Source organism: Pteropus alecto, unplaced genomic scaffold (assembly GCF_000325575.1).
Source record: "Pteropus alecto unplaced genomic scaffold, ASM32557v1 scaffold761, whole genome shotgun sequence".
In the NCBI taxonomy this organism is placed as follows: domain Eukaryota; kingdom Metazoa; phylum Chordata; class Mammalia; order Chiroptera; family Pteropodidae; genus Pteropus; species Pteropus alecto.
Window position 1 is genome coordinate 1,338,116 of NW_006431558.1, and position 21,160 is coordinate 1,359,275.

Here is a 21,160-nt window from a genome sequence, read left to right on the forward strand (position 1 = left end):
GCTAATCTTTAGATAGGACGCCTCCCGGAACCACGACCTCCTGGGACAGCCCACGACGCAAACCAAGCACTCTGCGTCTGTCCCACTTCTAACTCCGTCCTCTGCTCGGTCTTCCGGCCCGGCACTGCCTTCCAGGACTGGTCGATATGGAGAGCCTGGGCTCGACTCAGGTCTTACCGCATCCCTTCGCGTCTAGAAGCGACCCTTACCTCCGCCTTCCATCTTCCTGGTCCTCCAGCTCCTGAAGTCCCGCCCCTCACGCGGATCGCGGTGTGGAAACCGGAAACGGAAGTGCTGATCGGTTTACGTCTCATTTTGCGTTGGTCCTTGTATCTGAGATAGGTTTTCTCCTCTCTTGACGTCAGCTCATCTAGCCCCCAGAGGCTTTTCGTAGCCGCAGCGGTTCCCCCAAGCGCTTATGCCGGCTCCTGCTGCGCGAGCCTGAGCGGTGGCTCAGTCTCCGGTGGAGGCAGGGCCTTTTCTTCGTCCGCTGTGCGTCTCTCAGAAGCTGCCAAAGCAACCTTGTGTCTTTTTTTCCAGAAGAAAAAGCATTTATGCTGTTCTGGGAAACGGCCCTAGCGTTTCCCCAAACGGCGCCTCTTCTCACCTACCTGGCGACTGCTGTGCATTCCGGTGAGCACTCGCCAGAAATGCTCTGGCTGTGGGTCCCCGTTATTGAAGTTTGATTAATTATTTAGGTGTTACCTTGTCCATCGACCATTTGTTAATATTTTGCATATCTACTATATTTCTACATCTCTCTCCATCTGTGTATAAATCTTTTGAGAGTAAGGGGATTGGAATAAATTGCAGAAATGGTATTTGACCTTTAATAACTTGGTTAATTGCCTCACATGTAACAACAAACAGTTATGTAATAACTCCTACAGAATAATAGCCAAAATGAAAACTCAGTAGAAAAATGAGCAAGAGGTTTGGATAGGCTCTTCAATAAAGAAAATATATAAATGGACAGCAAATATGTGAACAGGTGCTTCATATCAGCAACCAGGGAAATACGAGTTAAAATCACAGTGTGATAGTACTGTACACACCGAATGGTTAAGAGTAAAACTAAAAAGAGTGGTAGTGCCAAGTGTTGCTTAAGATGTGCATAAGCTGCTAGTGGCAACACATTTTTAAAGAGTATCCACTAAATATGATCTGTTAGTTAACACACCAGTAAGGCATGCACATAGACACCAATTAAACATAAAGACTTTATAGCATCATTATTTGGAATATCCCTAAAGTGGAAATAACCCAAAGTGGATCAAGAGAAGAATGGATGAATTGTGGCATATATTTTCTGTGGCATACTCTTCAGCAAAGTGGACCAAACCATAGGTAGAGAGATGCAATAACTTGGATGAACCTCATAAACATACTATTGAATGGGAGAAACCAGACACAGAAGAATGCATGCTGTTTCATACTGTTTCTTTAAAATTCAGAAATAGCTAAAATAGCCTAGAGTGTTAAGTGTCAGAATAGTGGTTGTGATTGGGAGGCATGGAGTTTGTGATTTGGAGAAGAAACAAGGAATATGTCTGAGATGCTGAATATGGATATGTTCTATTCCTTGACCTGAGTGGTGCTTACCTGAGCATGATTATTTCTTGATAGTTCACTGAGATTTTTTATTCATGATTACTTTCCTCATTGTATGAATGCTGTAATTCAACAAAAGAAGTTCAAGAAATGGAACTAAACGTACTACCTCATAAGGTTGAGAAGTAGGATACAGAAGTAGGATAAAAAGTGTACTGAGAGGATGAATGAAAATAAAATCAATATTTAATAAAAATGATCAGTAATATGAAAATTACATATGTATATATACATATATATATGATAGTCTTTGTTAACTAACTGTGAGGTAATATTGGAAGACTTCAATTTCAACATAAAAGAAAAACAATGACATGATTCAGGCCCCTTTGTAGTGACTAACATTAGAACTGTATTTTGAGTTTTTTCTAAAATCCTGATATTCAGGTTTGGATGTTTTTAGGTCAAAATTGGAACACTAAATTTTTAAGTAAGTGAGATATCAATTACCACAGTCCTCTGAAGTGGTTATTTTCTTATTCAATCTTTATTTTACCCCTAACCAGTCTTGTCTCTTTATCAAGGAGTATATTTGCATATGTGTGGTACTCCTTATACTTTATATGGGATTTATTCTTTCTGTAACTATATTGCTCATCATTAACTGATATCAATTATTTGTTTATTATGCACATTGCCCAAATGAACTGTGAGATCCCCAGGAACTGTTTTCTCCTCAGGGCCTACTGTCTGGCCTGGCATAAGGAAGACCCTTACTAAATATTTGCTGAGTGAATGAAGAAATAAGAGACTGAGGGAGTCAAAGATTCCAAGACCAACCCACCTTCATCAGGGGGTGCTCAGGGAGACTTCTGATTTCATAAAACCTTTTGTACTTCTCTCCATTATGCCTAGCAGATAGTCTGGACTGAATTCTGGTCACGTCAGGAATATCGACAACCACAGGAGATCAGGATCTTGACACACTAACCTTTGTGTACTCCTGACTCACACTTCCTAACTGGTGATTTTGGGTCAATTACAAATCCTGTGCGAACCTTAGTTTTCTCAGTTGTTAAATGACAATATTAATAATACTCAATTTGGAGGGTTGTTACAACTAAAGGAGCTTATATATGTAAAACTGCTTAACAGGGGCTCAGTAAATGGCAGTTGTTATTAATATTTGCACATTAAACAGTTCCATTTTTTTTTTAATTCTCCATGTGGCCTCCTTTTTATATGCCCATTTATAGGCGTTCTGTTCAGCTAGTCTTTAGATTGTTCTCCAGGTCGACTGTTTCATAATTTAGTTGCAATTTTAATGCAGTCATGGGAGCAGGCAAGCTCAGCATTTACCTACTATGCTGTCTCGACTGCAACTCATGTATTAGACAAGTCTTTAATGGCTGTCACATGTGTCATCTGCAGAGAGATGGCTAAAGAGTGAAGTTTGACAATTGAAGAAAAACGTCTGTTGCTTAATGATTGATGTTGTGAACCAGTTATCCAGACACTCTAGGATATGAAGAGAAATCGAGATCAGCCTCTTAATTTAAATTCAAAAGCTTCTCTGGCGTGATCTGCTGAGCAAGAAGTGGAACGTTCCAGGAAATATCCCTGTTACATTTACATTATGCCAGCCATTAATCGGACTCGTGTGTGGTGAGTCCTTTTCGATGCTTCTCAAATTGTCTACTGGATACAGATCCTTCAATAAATGTCAGATCCAGTGCTCAGGGGCTGAGTGATCATGCAGTGGGCCATGTAAGCATGATTGAAATGGTCAGAATGTGTAGAAGTCAGGTTCCTGGGATTTGGGATGCAAGAAGGTATGTGAGGGCTTTTTGGGGAAATAAATGTTTATGAATCTTACCATGTCAGTAAACAGCTCTGCCTCTCTGTACTTTAATTTGTGTAGCTCTAAGATGGAAATTTTAACTTGTTCCTCATAGGTAACAAAATGCTGAAAATCATTTTCTTGCTCTAGGAAACTCAGGCACTTTGTCATATTATGGAAGTAGTATGTTTGTGGTTTGTTATGTACGTGGCGTGGAACAGCTTATAGGCATGTGATTGTTGGAATTTAATTGGCTTCGAGGTTCCTGCTGTTCTCTCGGAGGTCCTCTTTCTTGGGATCCTTTCTATTTCATGAGAGGAAAATTGAGGATGGTGACTGGGTTACTGATGGATTTTTCTCAGGTGAGTAGAAAGTTGACCTTTCTTCAAAACTGTCATGCTTATTTCTGTCAGGTAGCCATGTCCCCAAGCTTCTTAAAGCAGTTATGACCCTGCTTAGAGAATGAGTCTCGGTGACTTTCTCCAGGACTCATGCTATCTCAGTATAGAGCTGTATACAGGGAATATACTGGAAATGATTTTTATCTCAGTATTCACTAGTTCTTTTTGATCCTCAATCACACTTATTGGCCTACTGTTTTACTCAGTATTATGACAGATCTTATGGAAGGAAACGAAGGTATCTAATCTTAGGGAATTGCTGTGTCACTGTGGAAATAATTCTTTTGTTATTAGATTTTACAAAGTGCCGCATTGTGTTTAGTGCTAAATGCATCCTATAAGTAGAGGAGGAATAAAGCTGTAAGAGCCCACAGTAAAGTTATGGTAAGATAAGTTCAGTCCTGTGTCATTGATGCTGGTATACCCATTTGACTGGATGCGATCACGAGGCAGGGGCTAAAGCAAGAGAGGAGAAGAGGTCTGGGCCCAGGAGTACTGTAGGCTTGTGGTTTACCTTCCTTAACTCCCCATGCATCTTTCTGAGAACATCAATGAAGATGGTACTTAGCTGAAGCCAGCATGTGTTTGATGGTTTAGCATTTAGTGACCTTCGAGGATGTTGCTGTGAACTTCACCCAGGAGGAGTGGACTTTGTTGGATCAAACGCAGAGAGATCTCTACAGAGATGTGATGTTGGAGAACTATAAGAATCTCATTACATTAGGTAAGGCTGGCATTGTTTCTTTACTGAGCCCCTTATGAAGTGAAAGTTTCTTAAGTACCTGTGCTGTCAAATGGGAATACCGTGGTAAACAAGACAGGCGTAGTCCTTGGCCTCAGGGACTTTACTGTCTAGTGGAGTCTCCATGAAAATGAAGTTCTATGTAAAAAAATGACTTTATTTCTTTTATGGACTATAAAACCATAGGACATAAATATGTATGAGGTTGGACATGGTGTTCAGGTCTTAGAGATCGCCAGGCATTTGAGGATACACAGAAAGAATGTTGCTTGGATTTTCGATACCTTTAAAATAGTTTTATTGCATTTATTCAAAATTTTACATGATTATTTTGCTGTGAGACTTTATTGTCTTGAGAAACCCTGAAGGCTAAGGGGTTGGTTCCCGATTCAAGGATATGTTTTATTATGTCTTGCAAGGTCCTCTTTATGTATTTCTCCCTTAAGCAGGGTATGAATCATGCAAACCCAGTGTCAGCTCTGGATTGGAAAGAGCAGGAGAGCTGAAGACAGCAACTGGAGGAGTTTGGCAGGGTGAGTTCACAAGCAGATACGGTTTTGTGAAGAGCTGTGCTAGCCTGGAAAAGGCGCAGTACCTTTGGAAATATCACTTTGCAAACTTGTAAAGGTTTACTCTTTTTTTCTGAGAGGGCTGAGGCCATTTGGTTTCTCAGTTTCCTCAGAAACCTTCAACTTCCCTTTTACTTCTAATTTCCATTGATCTCAACTTTTTTTGTTCTCAGAAAGATCTGGCTGGCTTATTTGAGAATTTCATTACTTGGAGGTAGCTCTTTTCTCAATACCTTCCTATTTTGTTTTCTTAATTTCTATCATCTTTTTTTGTTTACTGTCAACCTTAGTTTTGCCTTAAGCTTTGTAAATTGCCTAAAATTTTGACACCATGCCCTTATCATTGTCAGACTCTTAACACAGCCAAACTCTTTGTGGTCCATCTTTCTTTTTGTTTCACCATTTTTATTATGTTTCATTCATATTTTGACGTAAACATGTGCCACATGCTTTTTTTGAGGTAAAATACACATAAATTAACCATTTTAATGAGTATAATTCGTTGAATTGAGTACATTCACAGTGTTAGGGAACCATCAGCTCTTTTTAGTTCCAAAGTATTTTCATCACCTCACAAGGAAACCATGTACCCTTAGGTAGTCTGTCCCCATTTGTCCCTCCCTCCAGTCCCTGCAACTACGTATCTGCCTTCTATCTCTATGGATTTACCTATTCTGTATGTACCTTATAAATGGAATTATACAAAGTGTGAGCTTCCTTGTCTGGCTTTCTTTACTTAGCATAATGTTTGCAAAATTATCAACGTTGTAGTATGTGTCAGCATTTCATTATTTTTTATGGCTGAATAATACTCAATTTCATGACTATATCACATTTTGTTTATCCAATTATTGTTTGATGGACTTTATTTTCACCTTTGGCAATTGTGGATACTGCTGCTATGAACATTTGTGAACAATTATTTGAATACTTGTTTTCAGCTCTTTGGAGTATGTAACCAGAAATAGTTACTGGGTCACATGGGCATTTTATGTCAAACTTGTTACAGATTGCTAAACTATTTGGCATTTTATGTCAAACTTGTTACAGATTGCTAAACTATTTGGCATTTTATGTTAAACTTGTTACAGATGACTGCACCATTTTACATTCCCACCAGCAACTTAGAGGAGTTCCAGTTACTTTACACCCTTACCAACCCTTCTTATTTTATTTTTTATTTTAATACTAATCCTTCTAGCAGGTATGAAGTGGTATCTTATTGTGGTTTTGATTTGAGTTTCCCTAAAACAAACAATATTGGGCATCTTTTCATGTGTTTTTTGGCCATTTCTGTCTTTTTTTTTGGAGAAATGCTGATATAAGTCCTTTGCCCATTTTTTACATTGAAATGTTTGTCTTTTTATTGAAGTGAAGAAGTTCTTTATGTATTCTAATAGTGCACTCTTCCTATGGGATATATGATTTGCAGTTATTTTTCCCATTTTTTTTTTCAGGTTATCTTTTGGCTTTTTTTATAGTGTTCTCTGAGGCACAAACATTTTTAAATTTGATGAGGTCCAAGGTCTTACTTTAGAATAGATAGAAGGATTGGACATTGTCAAATCTAAGGTCATGAAGATTTACCCCCACATTTTCTTCTAAGAGTTTTATAGTTTTAGCGTTGACACTAGGCTTTTTGATCCATTTTCAGTTAATTTGTGTATACAGTGTGAAGTGGGGTCCAATTTGATTCTTTTGTATAAGAATATTCAGTTATCCCAACACTACGTGTTGAAGAGACACATTGAATGGTTGTGGCATGCTTGTCGAGAATCAATTGATCCTAGATGTATGGGTTTATTTTTGAATTCTCAGTTTTGTTCCATTCATGTATATGTCTGTTCTTTTGCCTGTACCACACATTTTCCATATTGTAACTTTTCAGCTCTAGAATTTTGTTTATTTATTTTTGTAATTTCTATTTATTGATGATTTCTGTTTGGTGAGACATCATTTTTTTGGTTTCTTTTAGTTCTCTGTCCATGATTTTCATTAGCTCTTTGGACATATATTTAAACAAACTGGTTTAAAGTCTTTATTTAGTGAGTCCACTGTCTTTGCTTTCAGGGACAATTTCTATTATTTTTTTTCTTGTTCCTTTGCATATGTCATATTTTTTAGTTGAAAATGTAATTTTAGATATTATAATGTGACAGTTTGAAAATCTGATTCTCCCATCTCCCAGAGGTTTGCTGTTGCTGCTTGTTGTGGACTACTGGTTTGTTTAGTAACTTTTATCAATTATTTTTGTATATTGTATGTTCTTTTTAGTGCAGCCCCTGAAATCTGTGTTCTGTTAGCTTAGTAGTCACCTTAGAATGACAGAAATTCTTTAAATGCTTGAAGTAAAACAAACAAAAAAAACCAAAACCTAAAAAGTCTTTTAGTTTTTGTCAATTGGCTATAGGTTGGATCACTCCTTCAGTGCTTAGCTAGGCTGTTTCCTGCTTAGCCTTCCTTTCCTGCTTGAGTGAATTTTGAAGGTCAGACAGAGGTGAAAGCATTCAGTTCTCTCTGGCCTTTCTGAGCAGACATTCAGCCCTGGGCATGCTTGTGGACTCCTTGATTTCCTTGTAAATCCTCAAGTTTTTAAAAGCCCTTATGTATTCATTTATCATTCCAAACTTGTTCCTTCCAAGGCTTTTCACTTTGTGTACTGTTAGTCCTAACCATTTTCCCTTTCCTCATGCTGTTGTGGCCAATAGTTCACCAGTAAACACTTTTAGTGGAAACTGCTTGGAATGCTCCTCACTCTTGGGAACTCTCCGGTTTGAGTGAAATAAAGGGAGCCCCTTGCACCAATACTTGAGAAAGCTGCCAAACAGATCAGAACACACAATGGCAGTTCTTTGGGAATAAGGTCCATATTCCTCCTTTTGGCACTAGCAACTTGCTCAAGGAGTGCATCTTGCCATCTGCATGGCTGCAGCTTATCTAGAGAGTGTGGATGACAGGCGGGAAGTTAAAATGCTGCAACATTCTCTTGGTGAAATATAGCTGCTTCTTTCTTTAATGTCCCTTGGCTGTGTACCTTTTGACTAGATTCCAAATTCTGCAAGAGTTGGTTCTGATAGTTTTTGTAAGCTTGTTAGTGTTTTCTGGTGGGAAGGAGCCCTGTAGTTCCCTATGTACCATGTTTTGTGATGTCATTCTCTGTGTTATATGGTTTTATAAACAACTTTATCTCAGTTATTTTCCAAACTTGATTTTTTTCCACTTTATTTCAGAATTGGATTTGCAACTCAAAACCAAAGTTTCCACACCTCTTCAAAATATTTCTGTGGAAAAAACATCAAATGGAATACAGTTGGTAAGATCTCCAAGAAGTAATTTTTTACCTCCACATCAAGACCAGAAGCACAAAATCCATGAAAATTATATGAGATAAATACCATTTACTCAAAAAAAAAAAAAAAAAAAAAAAAGCAGAGTCTATGAAGAGATTCTCTGAACATCAATAATTTGAGAAGCACTCTAAATTTACTTCAAATCTGTTTCTCCTCAGAGATCTCGCAAGTTAACATCCACATATATTAAACTCTGGTATCCAGTTTTTGAAATGCAATTTAGTTTAAATAATTATCAGAAAAACTCTCTACGAAGCTCTCTGAAAGTAGAGAATATAATGTGGGGTCCTGACCCTCAAGGTCGGCTTATTCAACTTAATAGGAAAAATTCAATAATGATAATGTTTGTAATACATAAAAGTTGTGATGGGGGAGAGATTTTGTTATAATGAATGTGAAAAAGTCTTTAATTATAATTTATATCTTAACAGGAGAAAAGCAATGCTGGAGTGAAACAATATGGCTCTAACCTCTGTGGAAAAGTATGTAGTGAACACTTATTTCTTAAAACTCACATTAGACAGAAAATTTCTAAGGGTAATCAGAGTGGAAAAGCCTTCAAAAAGAACTTCATTCATACTTTCAAAGAAATCCATGTTAGGGAGAAAACTTCTGAGTGCGTTCAACATGAAAAAGCCTTCAGTCAGCTTTCAAATCCTACTGGGCACAAGAAAACTCAGTCACGAGGGAAATTGTATGAATGCAAAGATTGTCAGAGAACCTTTGTTAATCAGTCATCACTTAAGGTACACGTGAGACACCACACTGGAGATAAACCATATGAATGTAAAGAATGTGGGAAAGCCTTCACTCGATCCACAGGACTTATTTTACATGTACGAATTCATGCTGGAGAAAAACCATATGTATGTAAGGAATGTGGGAAAGCCTTTATTCATTCCTCATACCTTACAAAACATAGAAGAATTCACAGTGGAGAAAAGCCATATCAATGTAAGGATTGTGGGAAAAGTTTCACTCATTCCTCAGGACTTGTCTTACACATGCGTACACACACTGGAGAGAAACCCTATGTATGTAAGGAATGTGGGAAAGCCTTTACTAATTCTTCAATGCTTAATCAACATGTAAGGACACACACCGGAGAGAAGCCATATGAATGTAAGCAGTGTGGGAGAGCTTTCACTCAGTCATCGGGCCTTACTACACATTTAAGGACTCATACTGGAGAGAAAGCTTATGAATGTAAAGAATGTGGGAAAGCCTTTGCTCGTTCCACAAATCTTAATATGCATATGCGAACGCACACAGGAGAAAAGCCATATGAATGTAAAGAATGTGAGAAAGCCTTTAGATACTCCACATGCCTTAATATTCACATGCGAACTCACACTGGAGAGAAACCATACAAATGTAAGGAATGTGGGAAAGCTTTCACTCAGTCTTCAGCACTTGCTAAACATTTAAGAACTAAAGCATGTGAAAAAGCCTATAAATGTTCTTCAGACCTTAGTATTCACATCTGAACTCATCTGGACAAAGACCTTATGAAAGTAAAGAATATTAAAACATTTTAGTCAGTTTTCATTCTTATGTAATATGTGAGAACTTACTCAGGGCAGAATTCCTATTCATATAAATATGGAAGAGCCATAATTGTTCATACGCTACAGAATGTGTAAGAAAAACACTTGAGAGAAACATTTTCTGATTATAAGATATCTGACAAAGACTTAAAAAATTTTTTTAAAATTTTGATTGAAACGTTTTATATGTCTAAAATTACTGTAAAAGCCATGTGAAGGATGACCTACAGCCTTAAACTATTTAACATGCTTTAATAACACATGATAACTCACACTGGGGCAAAACCATCTGTATATAATGAAACCTTTACTTAGTTTTGAGGCCTTAGTATCCACATGAGACTTTGTACTGGCATAAAACCTGTGAATGTAGAAGATGCAGGAAGAGCTACACTTTCTTCTCATATCTTTTAAGAACTCAACATTTAAAAACTCACAGTGGAGAGGTGCCTTATATATGTAAATAATATGGAAATTCAGAAATTCCCGAAAGCTTCATATGCAAGAAGATGCACAAATGTAGAAATATTAAAAATTGTTCAGCTGTTAATGAATAAGTCATGATATACGGGGAGGGAAACCTTATGAAGGTAATATATATGTAGGAAAGCTTCTGCCTCAGTGTGAACATTCTTTGTCTCACAGAGGGAGAAAATGTTATGAATGTTAGAAGTATAGGAGTGTGTGTGTGTGTGTGTGTGTGTGTGTGTGTGTGGTTTAGCTTTCAACCTTTAGTAAAATGGTAATTCACACTGGAGATAAATTGATTGTAGGGTACGTGGGAAATGGTATATTCATCTTATAAATTTTACACTATACATGAAAATGCACCCTGGAAAGAAGCTTTATGAATATAAAAGTGTGGGAATATTTTTTGGTAAATACACATCCCTTAGGAGACTTGTAAAATGCTTTTTGGAGGAATAAACTATGAATGTGAGGAATTTTGGAAAGCTTTCAGGTATTGTTTGTTCTTTGCTTGTACGCAAGATGATTCTTGAGGAGAAATTAAAATACATAACATGAAAATGAGATTGCCTTTTTGTCTGTCTTATTCTCAAGAAAAATACTCAGTCTCTTAATTCTCAGTGGTGATTTTGTATTATAAAGTTTAATTACTTTAAAGACACTTTAAGTAGAACATCTGCTGTATTTTACTCATTTCATATAATGTTTTCATTATGGTTTAGCTTTAATGACTTCTTCATTTACAGTATAATATTTTCATTGAACTATGAGATATTTGGTCATATAATTGGTGATGTAGGGGCATTTTTATAACTTTTTGGGGACTGCTTTCTAATGTATTTGCAAGTAGATTATAAAATGGGCAATTTATGATATGTATTCTTTTTGTTTATAGGAAAATTCTCTCTGGCCTTGTATGGCAAGTAGTATGTAGTTGTCTCTTTAATACCCCTTGTCCTTTGGTACATTTTAAATAGAATTTAGATTATTTCCAGGCACATAATTAAAAAGCATTTTCCTTCTTAGGTTTCTTTAGGTTTATGGGAGACTTTGACAGTCCTGGCTAATGAGAAGTAGGCAGAAGTCATTGGTGTGGATTTTGGGGAAGCTGTTAAAAAGGGGACAGTCTCATATAGCTATTTCTCTTTATTGCCATTCATGCACCTTCACCTTTCCTGGAAATCAGATACATTTCTGGAGTTCGGATGATAAATTTTATGCTATAGGGACAAAAACTACAGACAAATACAGTTTGGTTAAAAAAACACAGGGACAATTCCCCTGCATTGGTGTCTTTGCACAAGCCATTGGACTGCCTGTTTAGACTTCTTGGTACATGAGAAAAACCACGTCTTTATCAGGCTGAGCCCTTACATTTGAGAGTCATCAATGTATAGATGATACTTAAAACCATTAGATTAGATGATTTCATCTGAGGGTTGGCAAGCAGTTGGCGTCGAGGGAAGAAGTAGCAAATGGATGAGAAGTAATAGTCTATGAAATAAGAATAGAATTAAGATTGGTGTCCATGACCGGGATTTGATTATGAGTGTCATTGGGGACATTTTCAAAAGCTGACTTTGACTTGAAAACCCATATCCGAAAAGATATTTGCACACTGATGTTCATAGCAGCATTATTCACAGTGGCTGGGACATGGAAGCAATCGAAGTGTCCTATGATGATTGGATAAAGAAGCTGTAGTACATACATACAATGGAATATTGGTCAGCCATAAAAAGAGATTAAATACTGCCATTTGTGACAACATGGATGGACCTCGAGATAATCATGCTAAGCAGAATAAGCCAGACAGAAAAGTTGAAAATCACATGATATCACTTATATGTGAGATATAAAACTAAAAGCAACAAATGAACAGGACAAACAAGATCCATGGACATGGACAATGAACTAGTGGTTACCAGAGGATAAACCTAAAAGCAACAAATGAGCAGGATAAACAAACAGAGACTCATGGACATGAACTAGTGGTTACCAGAGGATAGGAGGTTGGAGGAGGAGGAAAGTAGATGGGGTAAAGGGGATCAAATATGTGGTGATGGAAAGAAATCTAACTACAGGAGGCGAACACACAGTACCTTACTGTTAAAGTGTACAGTTGAAACGTATTGGATTTCATTAACCAATGTCACCATAAAAAATAAATTAAAAAAAAAATCAGTGCATTTGCTTGTAGAAAAATACCAAATATAAGAAAAAGTATAGGGTATAATGCACATCAAGTTAATGTAGTGGTTTCCTCAGGAGAAGAAAAGAATCAATTTGTACAATAACCTGATGTGGGATGCTTCAAAGATACCTATTATTTCAATGAAAATACCTAAAGAAAGAATGATGAAGTGGGTTTATTTGATAACATTGAGTGGTGGACACTCAGTTTTTCCTTAATATCCTTTATGCTTTTTGTTAATGCTTGAGTAATCCAAAATAAAAATAAACACACTTATGTAGGTTTAAAAATATTTTAAGATTTCTTGTGCTGTATATTTTATATCAAACAATTTTTTCTCTTGTAGGTTGTTATTGCTTGTGTTGATTCATAGATCTAATTTATGTTATTATTTAATTAATTTTAATTATATCCATGCCAAATAAATATGAATATCATTGATATTTCTTTCATTTACCCCACACATGGCCAAGATTCCCAGAGAGAATTTCGGCACCTAAACCCATGCCTGTTGTCATGCTAATGATGTTCCTTCTTTCTTTCCTGTTTCCTCAACTTGCCCTACCCCACCAGTTTCTTCCTAGCAGTGAAACAGGTCAGGTACTGTTAGTTATTCAGCAGAAAAAATAATTAAACAGGCAGTGTCACTATGAGGGTCCCTTGTGCTCAGCACAGTGCTGGCTTCTGTAAGCCTACTCATTTCTCATCATTGCAATGACCCAATAAAGTTTTTCATGTACAATTCAATAATGCCTCATCTGCATATTGCATTGGGTTCACCAGCTAAAGTCAAATTTCCTTCCATCACCATATTTTTGACCCCCTTTACCCTTTTCTACCTCCTCTCTCCCACCTTTCCCTCTGGTAACTGCTAACTGTTGTATGTGTCTGAGTTTTTGTTTGTTTTATTCATTTGTTGTTTTTCATTTTATATTCCACATATGAGTGAAATCATATGATCTCAACTTTTTCTGGCTGACTTATTTTGCTTAGCATGATACTCTCAAGATCTATCCATGTCACAAATGGCAGTATTTCATCTTTTGTGGCTGAATAATATTCCATTGTATATATATATACCACATCTTTTTTATCCAATCATCTATTGAAGGGCATTTCTGTTGCTTCCATGTCTTGGCCACCGTGAATAATGCTGCATCTATCTTTACAGATAAATGTTTTCAAATTTGGGGGCTAGATACCTAGAAGAAGGATTGCTGGGTCATATAGTAATTCTATTCTTAATTTTTTGAGGAGCATCCATTCTGTTTTCCATAGTGGCTGTACCAATTTACATTCCCACCAGCAGTGTAAGAGGGTTCCTTTTTCTCCACAACCTCTCCAACACTTATTACTTGTCTTGTTGATGATAGCCATTCTAACAGATGTAAGGTGGTATCTCATTGTGGTTTTGATTTGCATTTCCCTAGTAGCTAGTGAAGTGGAACATATCTTTTTATTGGCCATTTGTATATCTTCTTGGGAGAAGTGTCTATTTGTCCTTCGCCCATTTTTTAATTGGATTGATTTTTTTTTGTTGTTGAGTTGTATGAGTTCCTTATATACTTTGTATATTATTGGAGATGTTGTTTGTAAATATTTTTTCCCTTTCAGTTGGTTCCCTCTTTGTTTTGTTGATGGTTTATTCCAATAGTTTTATGATAGTTCCCAATATATAAGTGAGAACCCTGGGCTTCTAATACAGTTAAAGTGTTTCCCCATTTGAAAAGCAAATGCTGAAGCTGTATTAACTTCAGAGTGCTTGAGTCTAAGATTTACGCCAAATAATTGATCTTCTGATGGCCACTTCAGTTTCCTTTGGGAGAGGTAAAACCACTACTGCATAGGGACACACCTGTTAGGATGGTCGGTGCCAGTGTTATCCAACACTGTTCTTTGAGGACCAAAAATGTTTTGTTGTTTTATGTCTTTTTAGGATCCTATGTATTTCACCCTTTCTCTCAGCCAGTTTTGTTTGTTTTAATCATATATCACCACCTTAGAGAAAGAAAATCCCTAAAGATGAGACAGATTTTGTAATTTTATTCTTATATTTTCATTTGTTTGGAGGTGTGAAATAGTTCTGTGTTCTTTATTCCATTCTACTGACTTGCCTCAATGTATTTTATTGCTCAAGAAAATTTTGGTTTGACTAAGTGAGTAGAGGGTAAGAGGAGGAGGGAGAGAAAAAGAATGGAGGGAGAAATGAGCAGAGTGAAAGATTCATATGTTCACATGGGTCCATAGTATAGATGAGTGTTTTTCTAGAACACCAGTTCTCAAATTTTAGCATAGAGCTTGTTAAAACAGATTGGTCATCATCCCTGGATCTTACCATCATTAAGTCTGAAGTGATTTAATTGGCATTTCTAACAAGTTTCCAGGTACTGCTTCTGCTGGTCTAGGGACCATACATTTTGTTTTCTTGTCATCTAGTGTTTTACATCAGATTCATCAACAACATAGAACCTAGAAACAAAACATGTTTCAGAATTTACTCTCCTGGAATTGACAGATAATCCGGAACTGCAGCCCTTCTTCTTCTGCCTGTTCCTGACCATATACCTGGTCACCATCCTGGGAAACCTGCTCATTGTCCTGGCTGTCATCTCTGACTACCACCTCCACATGTCCATGTACTTCTTTCTTGCCATTCTGTCCTTTACTTACATCTGTTTAAACACAGCCACAATCCCAAAGATGCTGGTGAACATCCAAGCACAGAATCAGCACATCTCTTACACAGGCTGTCTCACCCAGATCTGCTTCATCCTGATTTTTGATGTTTTGGAAAATTTTCCACTCACAGCAATGGCCTATGACCACTATGTGGCCATTTGTCACCCTTTGATGTACACAGTCATCATGAACCACTCCCTCTGTGGGTTGTTTATTCTACTCTCCTTGTGCATTACCACTGTGGATGCTCTGCTCCACAGCCTGATGGTGTTGTGACTGTCCTTCTGCACAGACCTGGAAATCCCCTCCTCCTTTTGTGAGTTTGTTCAGGTCATCAAGCTGGCCTGTTCTGAATCTTTCATCAATACCATCCTGGCTAATTTATGGCTAGTATGGGGGTAGCATTTTTTCCACTTATACTCAGATTGTCTCTTTTCTGAGAATTCCATCAGCTGGCAGAAAATATAAAGCCTTTTCCACCAGTGGGTCTCATCTCTTAGTTGTCTTTTTATTCTGCAGTACAGGCTTTTTGAGTATACATTAGTTCTGCAGTTACTGACTATTCTAGGAAGACTGTAGTGGCTTCAGTGTTGTATATTGTGGTTCCTCAAATGATGAACCCCTTCATTTATAGCCTCAGGAACAGGGATATGAAGGGAGCCTTGAGAAAAATAATTAGTAGGATAACTTTTCTTTAGTGATTGTGTCATCACATTTGTGCCAGTTTTCTAGAGTGAGTCAAATGGAAAGATATCCATTGTTTCAGAATATCTAATAACACTTCTATCATCAAGGTCTTCTAAAATGATTAGATAACATGATGACCAAGTGCATTTCAAATTAGGCTTGAAATCTGGTTTTGCTTCTAATCTAATTTTATGATGTTTCACAAATGATTTCAGCTGTCTAAGGTCAGATTTTTGGTTCATGTCCATAGAAGTAGAACCTAAATGCTTGGATCTTGTTATAGTGGTTGGGGGGGGGAGGGGCGAATGTTCTCTGATGAATGTGGGAGAATGTGGATAGGACAGGGAAAACATTTAAGGAAGCCCATGGTTATAAGTAGAGACTAGCTTTCCACCTAATCCCATAGTAATGGCCATGTGAATTTACCCCAGATTTAGGCCTACTGTGAGTAATGGCCATGTGAATTTACCCCAATGCAGTAATTACTGAGAGTTGTTTCTATTTAACTATGTTTCTCTGAAGCAATATCAGAATCCATCATATTCAGTTTCATTAGCTATAACATTGGTGTAATTAAATTATGTCAGTGGTTTCAGATGATTGTAAGATATTTGAATACAAGCTGAAGTCTTCACTTCTAATAAGAAAAAGGAACCCTGGCTCTAATATTCTCATACAAGAAAAAGTTATCTTTTATTATAGGTACTTCAGATGTAGAAAATATACAAGAGTTAGAGATTCATTCAGTTCTCCGTGAGGTGGCTTCTTCCTAAGACTACTGGTGGCAGTAGATGCGGGTGTCGAATTCAGACATGATGCCCAGAGGCAGAAAACTGACTGTCCTTCCCTGAGTCAGTTGATAATTGACTTTTTCATGACCTTTTCAGGCCCATTACTGAAAACAAGATTCCCCTTCTAAACCTAATTACGAGTGCGGAGGAAAACGATTAATATAAAAGACTTAGACTGACCACCTAGGGCAGCCAGCTTTCATAACCACTACAAGCACTTAATACAATGCCTGACATATAGTGGTATTCATAACATTTAAGTGGTATCATAGTTTTCTGTATCTTCCCTATATTCTTAATATAATCCTTTTGCACTCATTTTTACTACCTGCTTCATCATTTATATTTGTTTATATTCGTTGTAGTATCTATGAGCATATTTTCCAGTCTTAGTAATATAATCAAATCACTAATTCTTGGGTAGCAGTGTAATGGTTGTTCATCTCTTCTGACACTTCACTTATTTTGATGCCTTTTGGTTGGTTTATTGAGAAGCATGTATCTGAGTTTTTATTTATCTCTTTATTTACCTCTTCTTATATTTCTTACTCATCTTTGGTAGAGTCCACACAGAGAAACATGGTTGAATAAAATCACTTGGCCGACTAAAGTCTTGAAGAGTTGGCTGCATAATTAGGGTGGTTATGCAAACTTTACAATGTATCTTTATGAGGAACACAGTTTTTCTATGGAGGAGATGGTGAATGAAAAATACTACAGGAGAAAAGATGGAAGGGTTATAGGCCATCATTCTTTCACAATTCATATGTGGGGTCATCAGACAGAAGGATCTTCTGGATGTGTGTGTGTGGGAAGGTCCCACAGGATTCAAGGGAGCACCCCTCATCTATAGAAGGGATGGAATGTGTCAGCACTACAGTGGGAAGACAGCTTTCTGCCTGCATCCCATGGTTTCTTCTAGAACAGAGCTTCCTCCATTGACATCCACAGAACACCTTCAGATGAAGCATCTGAGACCTTTGTTCACACTGAAGATTTTTTAATCTCACTTGAGAATTACTGACTTCGAATCTTTGGATGGGGAAATGTCCAAAGGTTGAGTTTTATAAATAACTCAGTGAGTTGCTGATGCACTCTGAAGCCTGAGAAACATGACCTGAATATTCAAAGAACATGGGAGAACATATCTGTACATTAAAATAAGAAAGGCCTTACCTCAGTTTTACATGTTAAAATATCATGTATGCAGTGGTGTATAAAATATATCTCTAGTTTTTAAAGAGCAGTGATATGATGAAAACACACATACCTATTACCAAGTTAAGAATAAAGCATAAAGTGTGCTTGAAGAGTTTTCCAGTCTCATCATCTCTGCCATCCCTGTGGTAACCACTCTTCTGATTTTATATTTATCATTTATTTTGATGTTCTACTAGGTTAAATACTATGAAATTGCCAGTATTTGATCACGTTTGCTTTACACACTGACATTGTCATAGAATTCAACTGTCTTTTTTTTTTTTATAACTCTCTGTGTATCCCTCTGTAATCTATTAATCTATATATTTTTAAAATAAATTTGCCTGCTTTTGAACTTGTTAGCAAGTTTAATCTTAAGGTTTGAATTCTTTGTCTTGATTATTTTTGCATCATTGTGCTTTTGAGATTTAAACTTTTTGTTGAGTGCATGACTAATTCATTCACTTTCTATGCCATAATTTTACACTGTGTATGGTAATTTCAAAAATAGTTATTCTTTCTGATGTGGATGAAACTTTTAGCAGCTAGTTTTCTGATATTATGAATATCTCTGTTTTAATAATCTCACACATGTGGAAGAAGTGAGAAAAAGTTTTATATTAGGATTGGAATTATTAGGATATATAGGAGTGCCAAAATTTTTTTGGGTAGCTCCAAAGAGTTTTCCTAAGAGGTTGAACCAGTTTTAATCACCATTAAAGTTTTCTTGCATTCCACATTACTTGCAACACATTTTCATTTACTCTGACAGCTTCATGGGTATAAATATTTTTTAAAATATACATTTCTCTTATGAGATTAAGAATCTGCTTACATATTATGGCCACTTATGTTTTTCTCTTTTGTGAAGTATCTTTTTATGGTATTTCTGTTGAACTGCCTTTTTCTCTTATTAGTTCATAGCAATTATTTATTGGAACAGTAATCTTTGTCAATTATATGCATTGAAAATTTCATTTGATGTGTGATCTGTTTTGTACATCATTTCTAATGTTTTTTGGATGAAAATGCTTAGTTTTAATAAAGTTGAATTTGTCAATATTTTCTTTAATGGTTTGTTCTCAACAGGTCTTTTTCCTGTCACCCATTCTTACCTCAAAATAAAGGATTTATTGTTTAGCCTTTTACATTTGAGGCATGAACCCACCTAGCATTTATTTTTGACCTGGATATAAAATAGGAATCTAAATTAATTTTATGTCCCCGCACCTTTTAATTAGTTCATTTGTTCACTGTAATCTCATTTCTACAATGAATAAACTGCTAGTTTATGTCTTTTTTTTTCCTGGACTTCTGATCAATAAACCTAACATACCTCTCCATGTATTAATAATTGTATTTTTGACCTGGATATAAAATAGGAATCTAAATTAATTTTATGTCCCCGCACCTTTTAATTAGTTCTTTTGTTCACTGTAATCTCATTTCTACAATGAATAAACTGCTGGTTTATGTCTTTTTTTTTTTTCTGGACTTCGGATCAATAAACCTATCATACCTCTCCATGTATTAATAATTGTATCAAAATATTTAATGTCAACTAAAATAAAATTTGTCATTACAACAAACGAGCCCCAAATCTTATGGTTACATCCTCAAAGGTACGTTGTATCACAGGTTGACTGCTACTTTGATAACTTGTAACTTCCTGCAACATTATTGATAACCAAGAAGCATAGTTTTGTCCCATGGTCCATAATATAAAAAAAAGTATATTGAAGCTACTGATATTAAATTGAGAAAATGTGCTGGTGAAATTCTAAAAAGAGAAAAATATCTTTGACAGTTAAGTACACAGGATATAGACTTTGCGGAAACATGGTGGAATGAGAGACGTCCCCAGATCTCTCCTCTTGAAACAACAATAAGCTGAACATCTAAAACTCAACAAAAAACACCCAAACTGCACACCAGCATGTCTGAGTGTGGGATCTGCGCATAAGAGCTACCACAGGTCAGAACTCCGGATTTCGGGTGGTAGACTGGGGGAAATAAAGAAGTTGCCTCTCGCAGACATCAGAGTTCGCTGCAGGAGGAGGAAGAGGGGAGAAGGAGGCGTTAGTTCGTGTAGTGAGTTCCCTGAATAGCCCTGCCTGGGAGAGCTGTGAGCTCTCCGTGGCTGACTGGCTGCAGGGCCCAGTCATCAGGGCAGAAAGCAGAGAAGTGTCTGGCAGAGAAACAACAGATGATTTTTACCAACCGCAGTTGCAAAACGGAGACTGAGCCGCAGCCCCCAACCACCAACCCAGAGGGCCCCTCCCCCCATACCTTCTGAGACGGAACACCGCGGAGCCCCAGGGGAATCAGAGCAAATGCTACCAAAACTGTTGCTAATACTGACAGGGACTGAAACTGAGGGTAGCAAGCATGATTAAATATCTATCAGAAAATAAAAATGCATTTTTAAAGCTTTATATGAAGCAAGGATTCAAGAGGCTTAGACACCACCTACTGGAAACCAAAAGAAAAGTGCCTTCTTTGCAACAGGCTAAAGAGACCTTTATGTAATAAATCTTTCCGGAAAAAAAGCAGAATACATTTTTATTAATGCCAAGGTGGAGAAATAATCCATTAAACACCATGAACAACCAAGGTGACAAGGCATCTCAGAAAGAGAAAAAATCTCCAGATGATAAGATTATAGACATGGAAATATGAAACTTAAATGACAGAGAATTCAGGATGGTACTTCTGAAAAAACTCAGTGAGTTCTGAAACGAGTCATATCAACAATTTCAGGAATTGAAAAAACAACTAGATGAGCAGAGCAAAGAGATCGAAACCCTAAAAAAGAACAGACTAGAACTTCTGGAGATGAAGAACACATTGCAAGAGTTGAAAAATGAAATAGCAAGCTTGGGAAATAGAGTCAACTAAATCGAGGAAAGGATCAGTGATATCGAAGACAGAAATACAGAAATGCATCAGAAGGAAGAAGGGAGAAACCGAAGAATGAAAAAGAATGAAAGAGAAATTTAAGAACCAGCTGATAATATCAGGAGAGGAAACAAGAATAATGGGCATCACCAAAGGCGAGGAAAAGGAGCAGGGACTAGAAAGTATTTTCAGACAAATAGTGGATGAGAATTTCCCAAATCTAAGGAATGAAGTGGAGCTTGG

At 36.9% G+C, this 21,160-nt stretch overlaps 1 protein-coding gene and 1 pseudogene across 5 annotated transcripts; both read left to right on the forward strand.

Annotated features, from left to right (window-relative positions):
• Positions 1-312: 312 nt before the first annotated feature.
• Positions 313-11,032, forward strand: ZNF846 (zinc finger protein 846). Of its 5 annotated transcripts, none has more exons than XM_015598162.2 (7): positions 313-633; positions 2,983-3,216; positions 3,542-3,753; positions 4,390-4,516; positions 4,981-5,067; positions 8,334-8,416; positions 8,885-11,032. In XM_015598162.2, the coding sequence occupies exons 3-7, from the start codon at positions 3,703-3,705 to the stop codon at positions 9,938-9,940; spliced, it is 1,404 nt and encodes a 467-aa protein (XP_015453648.1). In that variant the 5' UTR covers positions 313-633; positions 2,983-3,216; positions 3,542-3,702; the 3' UTR covers positions 9,941-11,032. The 5 variants fall into 5 exon arrangements, with proteins under 5 accessions (XP_015453648.1, XP_015453655.1, XP_015453663.1 ...); XM_015598169.2 differs by having other exon boundaries at positions 3,653-3,753; XM_006905905.3 differs by having other exon boundaries at positions 315-633; positions 4,984-5,067.
• Positions 10,931-16,039, forward strand: LOC102884553 (annotated as a pseudogene).
• Positions 16,040-21,160: the final 5,121 nt, after the last annotated feature.

Coding starts and splice junctions, on each gene's coding strand:
- ZNF846 (XM_015598162.2), top strand. CDS start 3,703: ATGAGAGGAAAATTGAGGATGGTGACTGGGTTACTGATGGATTTTTCT. Junction 3,754..4,389: donor TACTGATGGATTTTTCTCAG/GTGAGTAGAAAG, acceptor TTGATGGTTTAG/CATTTAGTGACCTTCGAGGA. Junction 4,517..4,980: donor TAAGAATCTCATTACATTAG/GTAAGGCTGGCA, acceptor TTCTCCCTTAAG/CAGGGTATGAATCATGCAAA.